General features: G+C 40.3%; 1 protein-coding gene across 3 annotated transcripts; it reads right to left on the bottom strand.

Moving 5' to 3' along the window:
* Nucleotides 1-578: 578 nt before the first annotated feature.
* LOC138749162 (chemokine XC receptor 1-like) lies at nucleotides 579-12038 on the bottom strand. 3 transcript variants are annotated; one of them, XM_069910179.1, is made up of 4 exons: nucleotides 11690-11869; nucleotides 10894-11237; nucleotides 4134-4250; nucleotides 579-1200 (listed from the first exon to the last, which is right to left on the bottom strand). In XM_069910179.1, the coding sequence occupies exons 1-4, from the start codon at nucleotides 11713-11715 to the stop codon at nucleotides 1169-1171; spliced, it is 519 nt and encodes a 172-aa protein (XP_069766280.1). In that variant the 5' UTR covers nucleotides 11716-11869; the 3' UTR covers nucleotides 579-1168. The 3 variants fall into 3 exon arrangements, with proteins under 3 accessions (XP_069766280.1, XP_069766269.1, XP_069766260.1); XM_069910168.1 differs by lacking the exons at nucleotides 579-1200; nucleotides 4134-4250; nucleotides 11690-11869 and adding an exon at nucleotides 11924-12038 and having other exon boundaries at nucleotides 8580-11237; XM_069910159.1 differs by lacking the exons at nucleotides 579-1200; nucleotides 4134-4250 and having other exon boundaries at nucleotides 8580-11237; nucleotides 11690-11730.
* Between the last annotated feature and the right edge of the window lie 292 nt (nucleotides 12039-12330).

Genomic DNA, 12330 nt, shown 5'->3' with positions numbered 1-12330 from the left:
CTACATATCTCTGTTCCAAATAAATGCCTTCAGCCCTCTTGTCCTAGACTCTCCTTCCATAGGAAATGACCATTTTACCTCTAATCTGTCCATGCCTCCCAATATTCAAAATGTTTCAATGAGGTCCCTCCACCCTCGACTTATTCTCCTAAATTCCAATAAATATAGGTCAAATGCTCTTCATATGATAACTCTTCAATTCCTGGGATTATCCTAGTGAACCTCCTTTGGACCCCTCCTATTTAAACACATCCTTTCTTAAATGAGGAGCCCATAAATGCTCACAATACTCCAAGTGAGGTCTTACTAGACCCTTATAAAACCTCAACATCACACCCCTGATCTTGTATTCTACTCCTCTTGAAATGAATGCTGCCATTGCATTTGCCATCTTTGCCACCATCTCAGCATGCAAGTTTATCTTCAGGCTACCATGCACAAAAGGACTGCCAGGTCCCATTGTATCTGGATATTTTCAATTTTCTCCCCATTTAAAGAATAGTCTTCCCATTTATTTATTCTATTAAAGATTAGATTAGATTAGATTAAATTCAACTTTATTGTCATTGTCCCAAGTAAAATACAAATCCAATAAAATACAATTAGCATCCACCATAAGTTAAAAAAAATAGTGCTATATACTCATAATATAGTATGTGCAAACAGAAACAAGCGCATTAAGCAAGCAAACAATTATAAAAGTACTGACAGTATAATGTGAGTGCAGTGCCACTCAATGCTATGAATAAGGTCCAACTGGGTCACAGCATCAGGAAAATAAGCTCTTCTTGAGCCTGCTGGTTCAAGAGTGAAGGCTCCTGTAGCGCCTACCAGATGGGAGAAGAGTAAAAAGTCCATAGTTAGGGTGAGATGCATCCTTCATGATACTCTTCATCCTGCCCAGGCGGCGTTCCTGATAGATGTTCCCAATGGAGGGCAATTGGATGCTGATAATCCACTGGGCGGTTTTCACCACCTGCTGAAGGGCTTTTTGGTCTAATACAAGACAGTTGCCATATCACACTGAGATGCCATGCTTTCAATGGTACAGCAGTAAAAATCCACCAATATCCTGGGACAAAAGTGTACTTTCTTCAGGCTCCGCAGGAAATAAAGGTGCTGTTGCACATTTTTGATCAGGATGGAGTTGTTCAGGGACCAGATGAGATCATTGGAATGTGGCCACCAAGGAATTTGAAGCTAGAGTTAGAAGGAGAGTCAGAATAAGTTGGTACATTTTTTTCCCCAGAGCAGAAAGGGTGACCACATTAAAGTATAACAAATAATTACAGTCATAAATAAGGTGACTGGTCCCAATGCTGAAGAATGATGAGGAATCTAAAACTAGACAGCATAGGGGTAAGGGGAAATATTTAAATTGGACCTGAAAGACAAGTTTTTCAAATAGAGGGTGGTAACCAAATTAAATGAGCTGCTCGAGGAAGCTTTAAAAAAAGCGGGTAAAATTAGGACGTTTAAAAGCCATTCAGACTGGTACATGGATGCAAATGATTGAGAGCAGTCATTCTCAATCTTTCTTTGGCTACGCCTGTGGTGGTACACCACCCGCCTACTGCAGGGGGCAACCTCTGTACCTGCAGGAGTGTAAGGGGACAGGGCAACACCTGACCGGCTGCCAATCAGTCAGCCTGAATAGATCAAGCCCCACCCAGTCGGGTGTCAATCATCCTCCGGGATATAAGCCTGTGCCGGCCGCCCCGAGGCCTCACACTGAGTTGCTGCAGCCACAGCCAGCATGGCTCTGTGGAGGTCTTTGTGGATTAAAGCCTGTTGTTCAGTCTTTACCTTGTGTGTGTCTGATTCTGCCTAACAGCACACCACAATGCCCACTTCAGACTCTGCTCAGGTTATGGGCCCCATCCTCAGTGAAGAAATCAAGTTTAGTTGGTTTCTTCTGCACTTCTTTCCTACCAACTACATTTAAAAAAAAACTTTTTAAACAATTATGAACTCAGTCCATTGCCCCATTTAAATGTGCTGTGGTTCCTGGGGAGGGAATGGGGGGTGGGGGGGTGGGTATGTGGCCCCAATTAAGAATAGTTGGTTTTGAGGCAAAGGTGCCTGATGTGAGAAATTGGACTAGCTCAAGTAGACAGCTTTGTTGACATGGACAAGTTGACCCAAAGACCTGTTTCTGTGCTGTATGACACAAAGACGTAAGTCCTTCTACTTTATCTATTTAGTTTTAATTTATTTTCTCTTCTATTGTGACTTTGATCTCCAATGGCTTGAAATTAAAAGAAGGAAGTAATAGTGTCAGTTCCTACTGTTTCATTTTTCTGGGGATAAGTCATGCAGATGTCATTGGCAAGCATCTGCATGTGACAAGGTTTCAATATTTCAATGCAACTGAGACAAGGTTAAATCAATATAACCAACAACACATTTCAGAAAGAAAAGACCTTCTGACATGTTAAAATATGATTTCATGCCTGGACGAAATTCAAAGTAAGAGATAAGCGGCGCAAAAATAGGAAAATGAGATATTGCAATGAACTTGCGATAAGCAATCTGGGCTAATGATTTTGATAAATGAATTCAAATCAAAGCTTAGCAATTGTAGAACTATGCTTAGACAATCAATTAATACAGGAATTAAAGGCTGGTATTACATGAAATGACAAGCTTTCCATTACATATCCACTTGGCTCACCAGCTTTCCTCACTGAAATGATTTTGTATGGGTTGGCTAATTTATTGTATGAAATTTCACACACTTGCCAGCAAGTTTTATCAAGAGAAAGTGCAAGTAAACTATGACATGAAAGAATCATTCTCCATTGACTCAAATTGGGAAAGTGATACCATAATTTCTGGCCACCGCCTCAAACTCTACTCACAAGCCATTGACTCATCTCTCTTCCTGGAAAAAACAACAGAAATCCTACTCACCATGGAGGGTAGGAGTTACAGAAAATTACAAAAATCAATATCCATGCTATTCAGCTTCAGTCTATTCAGGAAAAATATGATGTGTTGTTCTTCAAGTTTACATTCGACCATGCCCTGGCAAAGGATTAAGCTGATGACAGACATGTATAGGAATGGTGAATGGAATTTAAAATGATTGTCTACTGAAAGTGCAAACTCCTAGATCCACAGACCTATAGATAGAGCACAAGAGTTCAGTGAAATGGTCACCCAATCTGCAATTGGTTTCACCGATGTAAAGGAGCCCACATCAAGTACACCAAATGCAGTAGATCAGGTTGGATGATGTGCATGGAAAGCTCTACTTCACCCAGAAGGTGTGTTTGTGGCCTTGGATGGCGGTTAGGGGGAAGACATATGGACAAGTTACAGCAGGATGCTTGTAAGTGGGTAGAAGAGTGGATATGGAGGGAAGAGCAGACTAGGAAGTCTTGGAGAGACTGATTCTTACAAAAAGCAAATAGGGGTAGGTAGGAGAAGATGTGACTGATGTTGGGATCACACTGAAGCTAGTGGAAATGTTGAAAGATAAGGTTGAGGTAGGGGAGAGTGGAATATGTGAACCAAAGAGACTCCGTCTTCTGTTGGGGAAGAAGGAAGGTGAGGGCAGAAGTACAAAAAATGAAGGATATTTATGTATACTTGGGCTCCGTGAATGACAATTGGGGTCAATCCTCATGTATTAAAGGACATTTTGATGAAGAAAATAATTGAAACAATCTTTTATTATTTTCAATATAATTACACTTATATTTAATCTACTTGATCTTCTGCAATTTTCTTATTGATCAATTTATATGTTGCAACTTCTGTTCCCATCTACATAATAATCCTGTGAGCTAAATTAATGTTATCGGTAAATTTGACCAACATCAAATATTACCATCAAATTCATTTCTGTATAATGCATATTTGCCTAAGGATATTTTTAAGAAGTATTAATGAAGGGTTCCATTCCTAAACGTTGGCCATCCCTTTTTTCCCATTGATGTTGCCGAATCTGCTGAATCCTTCCAACAGATTGTTTTGCCACTTACCTGCATCAAGGGATAATTTACAGTAACCAGCTAATCAACCAACACATTTTGGACAGCAGAAGGATACAATGGAAACTGACAGAAATCCACACAGATACAGAACAAAAGCAAATTTCAGAACCAAAAAGGTGGGAAGACACTTACCTAGATAAAGCAATGGCTGTGTCAGATTTGTGAGGCTCCAGCTGCTGCTACAGATCTTTCCTCTTTGAGCTCCTTCATGATTTTGCTGAGTTTTGGCACCATCCCATTTGCAAGTTACTTCATTAGAGCAGCAGAAGAAGTAAAGGTTATGCAGACCAATGCTTATGAGTGAATATTTCTTCATTCACTCTGATTTGTGAACATCATTTCAACTCTCAGTGATGGTGCAGTTATTGCTCGTGCAGTGGAAATGGGATATGTGTGCAGTTTTGGTCACCTTATCTGAGGAAGGATGTTCTTGCAATGGAGGGAGTGCAGAGGCGATTCACCAGGCTGATACCTGGAATGGCAGGAATAACTTATAAGGAAAGATTGTGCAAATTGGGAATGTACTCGCTGGAGTTTAGAAGATTGAGAGGGGATCTCATAGAGACATATAAAATTCTGGCAGGACTGGACAGAATGGATGCGGAAGGGATGTTTCCAATAGTGGGGGAGTCCAGAACCCAGGGCCATGGTTCGAGGATAATAGGCAAACCATTTAGAACTGAGATTAGGAGGAATTTCTTTACCCAGAGAGTGATGAATCTGTGGAATTCATTGCCACAGAGAGCAGTAGAGGCAGGTTCATTGAATATATTTAAGAGGGAATTAGATATATTTCTTCGGGATAAGGGAATTAGGGGTTACGGAGAGAAGGCGGGGACGGGGTACTGAACTTTAAGATCAGCCATGATCTCATTGAATGGCAGGCCAAGCTCGAAGGGCCGAATGACCTACTCCTGCTCCTATCTTCTATGTTTCTATGTTTCTAACTATGGAAAAAGTTGCTCAAAGTCAGTCACTCCCTGCACCTCCTCCTCCAAAGTAAAAGAAATTACACAAAGATTTGAAAAAGATGCAATCATCGTTAAGGTTATGATGCATAGATTCTGGTTGTTAGACTGTTCACATTGGTTTTGGTGCTGAAACATGTTGGCAATCTTTGGGTCAATCCATCACAGCAAAAAAAAATGCAGTAGAATACTATATACAAAAGTGCAGGAAGAACTCAGAAGGTCATGGAGCTTCCATGAAAAGAAATAGGCGGTCGACATTTTAGGCCTGGGGTTTTCTTCAAGTATGTAAAACATCAGGCAAATCCCCAAAAAAGAATGTGGAGAGGAGTGTGGGTGGGAAGGGGGAAGGAGTGGGAGTAGCACAGGCTAGCAGGTGGGAGGGGGTAGGAGCTGAAAAGTGATAGGGATGGGGGGGTCTGAGAAAGATGATATCTGAGAGAGAAAGGAAGGAAAGCAAGTGGGGGACTGGAGAAAGGGAGAGTGGGGAGGGGGTGGGAGTGTTACTGGATCTTGCAGGTTGATAGTGACTTCAGGTTGGAGACTGCTGTTATTGTTCCTCCAATTTTCATGTGGCCTCGACATGGCAGTACATAAGGCTATGAACAGTCATGTCAGTGGGGCAGTGGGATGTGGAATTGAAGTGTTTGGCCACTGGGAGTTCCTTGCTGTTGCAGTGGACAGACTGAATGTGTTCAATAAAACTATCTCCCAGTCTGTGTCCAGCCCCCCGACGTAGAGGAGGCCACAGTGAGAGCACCAAATTCAGTAAATGACTGTTGCAGATTCTCACGTGCCATTTTTTTCTTCACTTGGAAGAACTGGGGCATGAATGATGGTGAGGGAGGAGGTGTTGGTGCAAATGTAGCATTTTATTCACTCAAGGGTGAGGAGGACACGATTAGTGAGAAGGGGTGCTTCGGAGCCCTAGAGGAAGAGGTCCCTGAGAAAAGCAAAGAGGAGAGAGGATGATGTGTTTGGTGGTAGGATCACACTTTAGGTCTCAGAAATTGTAGAGGATAATATTTTGGATTTGGAGGCTGGTGAGAACAAAGGTTAATGCTGTCCTTGTTGCATTTCAGGGCAGAGGGGGTGAGGACAGACGTATGGGAAACAGAAATGTGGGTAAGGACTAAATTAATGGCAGTAGAATGGAAGCCGCATTTACTGAAGAAGAAGGGCATCTCAGATGTCCTGCCTCCTCCTAAGGGCAGATTCAAAGTTCAAAAGTCCAAAATTCAAATATATTGTCGGAGTACATGCATGACATCACGTACAACCCTGAGATTCATTTTACTGCAGGCAAAGCAGAATTGCCACATATTGGTAGGGCAAAATACTACACTCAAGAACATACTTTTTCATGTAAACAAATAAAGAAATGTAAACAAACTGACTATGCAAAATAGAGAGGAAAAAATCAATAAAGTGCAAAAGTAAAAGTCCTTAAATGAGTCTCTGATTGAATTTGTTGTTGAGGAGTCTGATGGTGGAGGAATAGCAGTTGTGCCTGAACCTGATGCTTTGAGTCCCATGGCACCTACACCTCTTTACTGATGGTCAAAGTGAGAACTGAGCATGTGCTGGGTGATATTGATCCATGATGATTGCTGCTGCTCTCCAACAACAGCATTCCCTGTAGATGATCTTGACGGAAGGGAGTGTTTTGCCTGTGATGTCCTGGCCTGTGTCCACTACATTTTTCAGGGGTTTATGCTCAAGAGTGCTGGTATCCCCGGAGCAGACTGTGATGCAGCCAGTCAGCACACTTTCCACCACACATCTGTAGAAATGTGCTAGGGTTTCCAGAATATAGCAGAGATGGAGGAATCAAGAGAAAGGAGTAGAATACTTAGAGGAGATATTGTGGGATGAGATGTAGATGATATAACTGTGTGAGTTAGTAGGTTTATGTGCAATGCAAGTCCATGAATTTATATAAGTAAATACTGTACATTTAGGAATCTTGGCCCCTGTCTGGAATGACTTTTGATACATTATTAATCCAGTCAATAATTAATTTATTGACATTATTAAAGAAAATTTAGCTGGTAGCCCTATCTTGAATTTTGTCTTAGTAGCAAGTAACATTAAAGAGCAGATAATCACTATATTTATTGTGGTGGTACACTACTGGCCTACTGCAGGGGGCAACCTCTGTACCTGCAGGAGTGTAAGGGGACAGGACAACACCTGGCCGGCTGTCAATCAGTCGGCCTGAATGGATCAAGCCCCACCTGGTTGGATGTCATTCACTCTCTGGGTTATAAGCCTGCGCCTGCCTCCCAAAGCCTCACTCAGAGTTACTGCAGCTACAGCCAGCCTGGCTCTGTGGAAGTCTTTATGGATTAAAGCCTGTCGAACAGTCTTTACCTTGTGTGTGTCTGATTCTGGCTAACAGCGCACCACATTTATCTTGAGTTTAGTGCATTGCTGATTGAGGGAGTGCCGGGCAGTGAATCAGTGCAAAATTAATGGGAACATAGTGTTCTTGCAAGTATAGTGAAGAAGGCTGTCAGTTGATGTAGATGGTATACTGGTGAACATGAATAATACAAGCAGTCTTTGTATTCACCCTTTGTGTGGATTGAGTGGGAATTTTTTTGGAAGAGAAAGAACAACAGCCTTGGAAGAAAACAGAGAACAAGGCCAATGCAGCAATATCCAAGAATAGAAAGACAAATGTGTTACTTTGGCAAGGCCTGAGACATATGAGACCTTGATGAGCCACCCACCACTAAGAGTTATCAGATGATGACAGTATAAACTTTGAAGCAACTTTTTGGCTGGCAGCATCCAAGATTTTTGAGAGCTACATGTATGGCTTGTGGAATCAGAAATGAAAGGAAACAGTTGGTGACCATATGGTCAGGCTGCAGACATTGGCAATATGCCCAATTTCAAGTTTTATTTTTAGATTGGGTATCGAGAGCAAGCTGGAAAATGAAAAGTATCAGCCAAAAACTCATTAGGCTCAATGTGAAGTATAGCTACTGTTATAGACATTGTTTGTTTTAATGTGAGGCTTCAAACAAGAATGAAGCATAAGTGCAGAAGGTGAGGCTGCAAGTTTTGTGGATGATTGATCAGGCCCTGGGGTTTGTGTGGTCTTTGAAGGCCTGATCAGGAGATGGAGATAAAGGATACTGAATGTTACATGTGGACTTTAGAAGTTTGATTATGATCCAGAGGTAGGATTTCTGCTGGTTGAAGTTGGGCACCTTATTGATTGGGAAGTTTAGAGTAAATAGGGGATCTGAATATCAAGGGAATCAAGATTCCAGAAAATCCTGAGGGGAGGGAGTTTGGTAAACTAGTAACCAGAGATTCTGAAGAAAGGGAAGAGATATTAGAGACCAATGTCAAGGCAGTAAGATCAGAGATTGGACTGGGGAGAGATTCATGGTATTGTACTGTTGGGTGAGAAATTCCAAACAATACAAGGTATAATAATGGAGTTTAGTACAATCCTAACTCACAGTAGCATTATTTTTTTTTTAAATCCTGTCCCCAGAAAACCCAGTGTAAATGTACTTCTCCTGCTAAAACACAAGCAATAAGGTCATGTGATGTCACATCAGATCTCAAAGCACAACATATGACAAATAGGAAATTGGCATTATAACCTTTCTTTTGGGAAAAGTTCCTTTTTATTTCCATAATACTAAAATAAACAAAGCCATATGAGTGCATTGCAAAATGTTTGTTTCTTATGAGATCAATACATTTAAATTTGCCAATACAGCTATTACTGTGCAGTACTTTCAAGCATATTCTGGTAGATTTGTGCCTCCCCCACAGTCATTGAACAAGTTTTCTTATTTACGTTTGTTTGTTTTCCTTTTTATTTCAATGCAATTATGCAAATTAAATTAATTATTTTGTGGCATTTCACTTTAACAAATAAGGAAAATTAATTACATTGACACAATATATTAATTTCTGAGTTAGAAGCGGCAATAAGATGTCTCAAAATCATGAGTACATAGCAGAAAGTAAAGGTCAGCGTGGCTGTGGTTATCAAACCTTCACTGTCAGTAAGGGAGATTCCTTAATGCTAGGACAGAGCAGAACAAGTTAATACAACTTTAGTTTTTTTAGCTAAACTAAACTCTGATATGAATGCTTAAATTGAAGCATTTTACACATATAATGTTCAAACAGTTTAAAATGCTCATAATAGCAATCCAAATCGCACAATTATATTGAGTTGTTATTGTTACAAATATATATTTTAAAAATAGTATTGTCAGATTTAATAAAGGGGACAAGATTAGATTACCAATTCAATCTTTGTGAACAGTACAATAATGAAAAAAATGCTTAAGCATTTCCCCATGGATCATGCCTTCCAGATCTGATTCCAGACCAGGAGACTCAAATGGGTAATTTTTTTAAAATCAAAACTGGACCTTGGAAAAATGAGTGGTGGCAAATGGAGTTGAAGTGACCTGAGGGATGCATGAAGTAAGTCAGAGCTATGGCAGAGAAGGGAGTAGGGAATCAGCTGATGTGAGGAAAGAGAATTTTACATCGATGCTCTGTGCACATATGCATATGTGCATGTGTGTGTGTGTGTGTGTGTGTGTGTGTGTGTGTGTGTGTGTGTGCGTGCATGCGCGCATGTGTGCACATGTTCATCTGTGTCTGTGTCCATGCTTGTCTGCGTGTGTGCACGTGTGTTTGTGCATTTGTGCATGCAATTCTGAGGGCCACAGCAATCTTATTTTAGAGTCCAGATTTTACAACATAGGGGAAATAGTAACCTTCTTGAGTTCCCAACTCGCTCCGCTCATGTGCAGAGAAAGACTTGAAGAACCGTCCTCTCCTCAAATGAAAGAGAAAAGCCACTTTTTAAAGGCACATATTTTATTTTCACTTCTGGACCTTTACAAGACCAATTCCTGCTACACGGGGAGGTCCTTGCATTTAAGCTCCAATGCTTCCATTGGTCAGGCTAGAGTGGGTTGACCTCAGCAATCATATCCAGGCCAGCAATCTCCTTGATTCCTGAAGGCCCAAGACAGCTGAGTTCCAACATTCACAGTCCTTAGCCTTAATAAATTTAACAGTGTGTGTAATGAAGAGCCTGTCTCTAACATTGCACTCAATTGCAACAGAAATATACTGGAACAGCTCTATATACAGCGATATATAACTCTAGATCTCTAATAATGTATGAAGGTGGAAGTCAACATCCCAGTAATTTTGGGAGCTGTTCTGTTTGGTGCTGCTGATTTCTGTGCAAGTTTTCAAGTAGGGGAACCGTTTACTTGCAAGAGGCATAAAATGTTCTCTGAACTTTGTCCCCACAAATACATAAAAGAAAGGATTTAGACAGCAGTGGAAATAAGCAAGGTTGCGACAAATGAAAAGAGCATAAATCAAGTGGTTTTCTACAGAGCAAGTTAAAAGTAATGGCATCTGGTCAATCAAGGATATTAGGAAAATAACTATGTTGTAAGGTGTCCAGCACAGAAAGAACACCACCACAATGCAGAAGATAACTCGTACTGCTTTGTGCTTCTTCCTTGCTTTGCACTTAACAACAGTGCTGAATATTTTATAGTAAGATAAGACAATTACACTGAAAGGGATTAAGAAGAACAAGATATTTTGCTGATAATATCCTAACATTTTCCATGTTACCTCACTGCCCTTTGGATAGATATTATGACAGGAAAAGCTTTCCCTTCCATCAGCAACAACATCAGAAAAGATTGTTTCTGGAACTGTGGCAAGGATACTAATGCACCAAACCACCACGCAGGTGACCACACCATAGCAGACCTTTCTGATTCTTACAGCAGACAGAGCGTGAACCACCGCAAAGTATCTGTCTAGAGTGATCAATGTCAGCAACATGATCCCACTGTAGTAGCCGATGAAGAAAATCGAGCTCATTATCTTGCACATGGCCTTACCAAAGATCCACCCATGAGCATGGTCCACTGCCCAGAATGGAAGTGAGCAGGAGAAAAGCAGATCAGATGTGACCAGGTTCAAAATAAAGATGTCTGTCACTGTTTTCAGCTTCTCGTATTTCATGAGGATCCACAAAACTAAAATATTCCCGGTCAGGCTTAAAAGAAAGATAAGGCTGTAGAAGACTTGTGCAAAAACCCCTCCAAACAGGCTGGCTTCATGATTTTCACATAACGGAGCAAAGTCATCATCAATATAAATAGAATAATTGTAATTATAATCATCAAGGTAATCTGTTGATGACATCTTTGGATTCTTCAAGCACAGCCCTGTCTGACCATTCCTAAATGTAAATGGAAAACAAATCTCTTAAATAATCTTCAAAATAAATACACAAAATCAGCATTAGAAATTCAAAATGTTCTTCCTTTTAACATACAGCAGTGAAACATGTAAATATTGCTCAAAATGAATTAGCATGAACATTCTCATACAGTAAAGCAAGGTCTGAATAAACCACTGACTTTAAATCATATTAATCATAAAAGCACTGTTGTCTTTCATATTATACAAATGCACATCTGAGTCCAAGAGTGATGAATTTTCAGCTGGTGATGTATTTGTCTCCATTATAGATGGTTGAGGAGAATAATTGGTAAGATTTGGTGTGCATTTGGTCAAACAGTACAAGTAAAAATTCATTTCAAGGTATTTTCTTATATTCCCAGTCCAAAACACCCAAGTTTAAGAAATGGCTGAAAATGCACTAATACAAATCCAGAGACATGCTCTAACCATATGGCAGATATCCACCCAGTCATATTCTCTCTTTCTTTAAATTCTCGACCCTCCTCTCTGTGGGTAGATCACACTCCACCTCTGTTTCAACTGTTCCCTGCAACCTCTCATCCATTTGTTTTATCAGAGCCATTTTGAATAGGTGTTTAAAACACCTCTGCAAACAAAGTGAAAAAATTAATTTTAGCTAAAGGCTACAAGTTCAACCAAGTAAAAAAGGTTAAAACTGACCTTTTCATTCAAACACATTCAAACCCTCATAGATGTTTTAGGATCATTCAACTGCTTTCTTCTTCATCTGCTAGTAATTTTTGTGACTAGTTTGGAACTCTGACACATTGTGCAGTTAAATTACTGTCAGCTGATTTGATATCATTGCAGTTTCATTTGGAAACTCAAAAGGAGAAGTACACTGAGGGATATTTCAACAACTTGCTTTTGGACCCACCATGTTTACAAAAACTAAAATAATATTTTGTTCTCTTCACGCCAGCTATGGCTCGGGCATCCTGTCAGAAAGCTCATTATTCTGGAAAATAATCTGAAATTATCCAACATGCAGAAAGTTAACATCCATCTTCCAGTAAGGTGCTAATTTATGACATTGCTGTCACTACAGTGTTCCATGCCAACGTTGC

Source organism: Narcine bancroftii, chromosome 1 (genome assembly GCF_036971445.1).
Source record: "Narcine bancroftii isolate sNarBan1 chromosome 1, sNarBan1.hap1, whole genome shotgun sequence".
In the NCBI taxonomy this organism is placed as follows: Eukaryota; Metazoa; Chordata; class Chondrichthyes; order Torpediniformes; family Narcinidae; genus Narcine; species Narcine bancroftii.
This window is presented reverse-complemented; position numbering and strand designations above follow the sequence as displayed.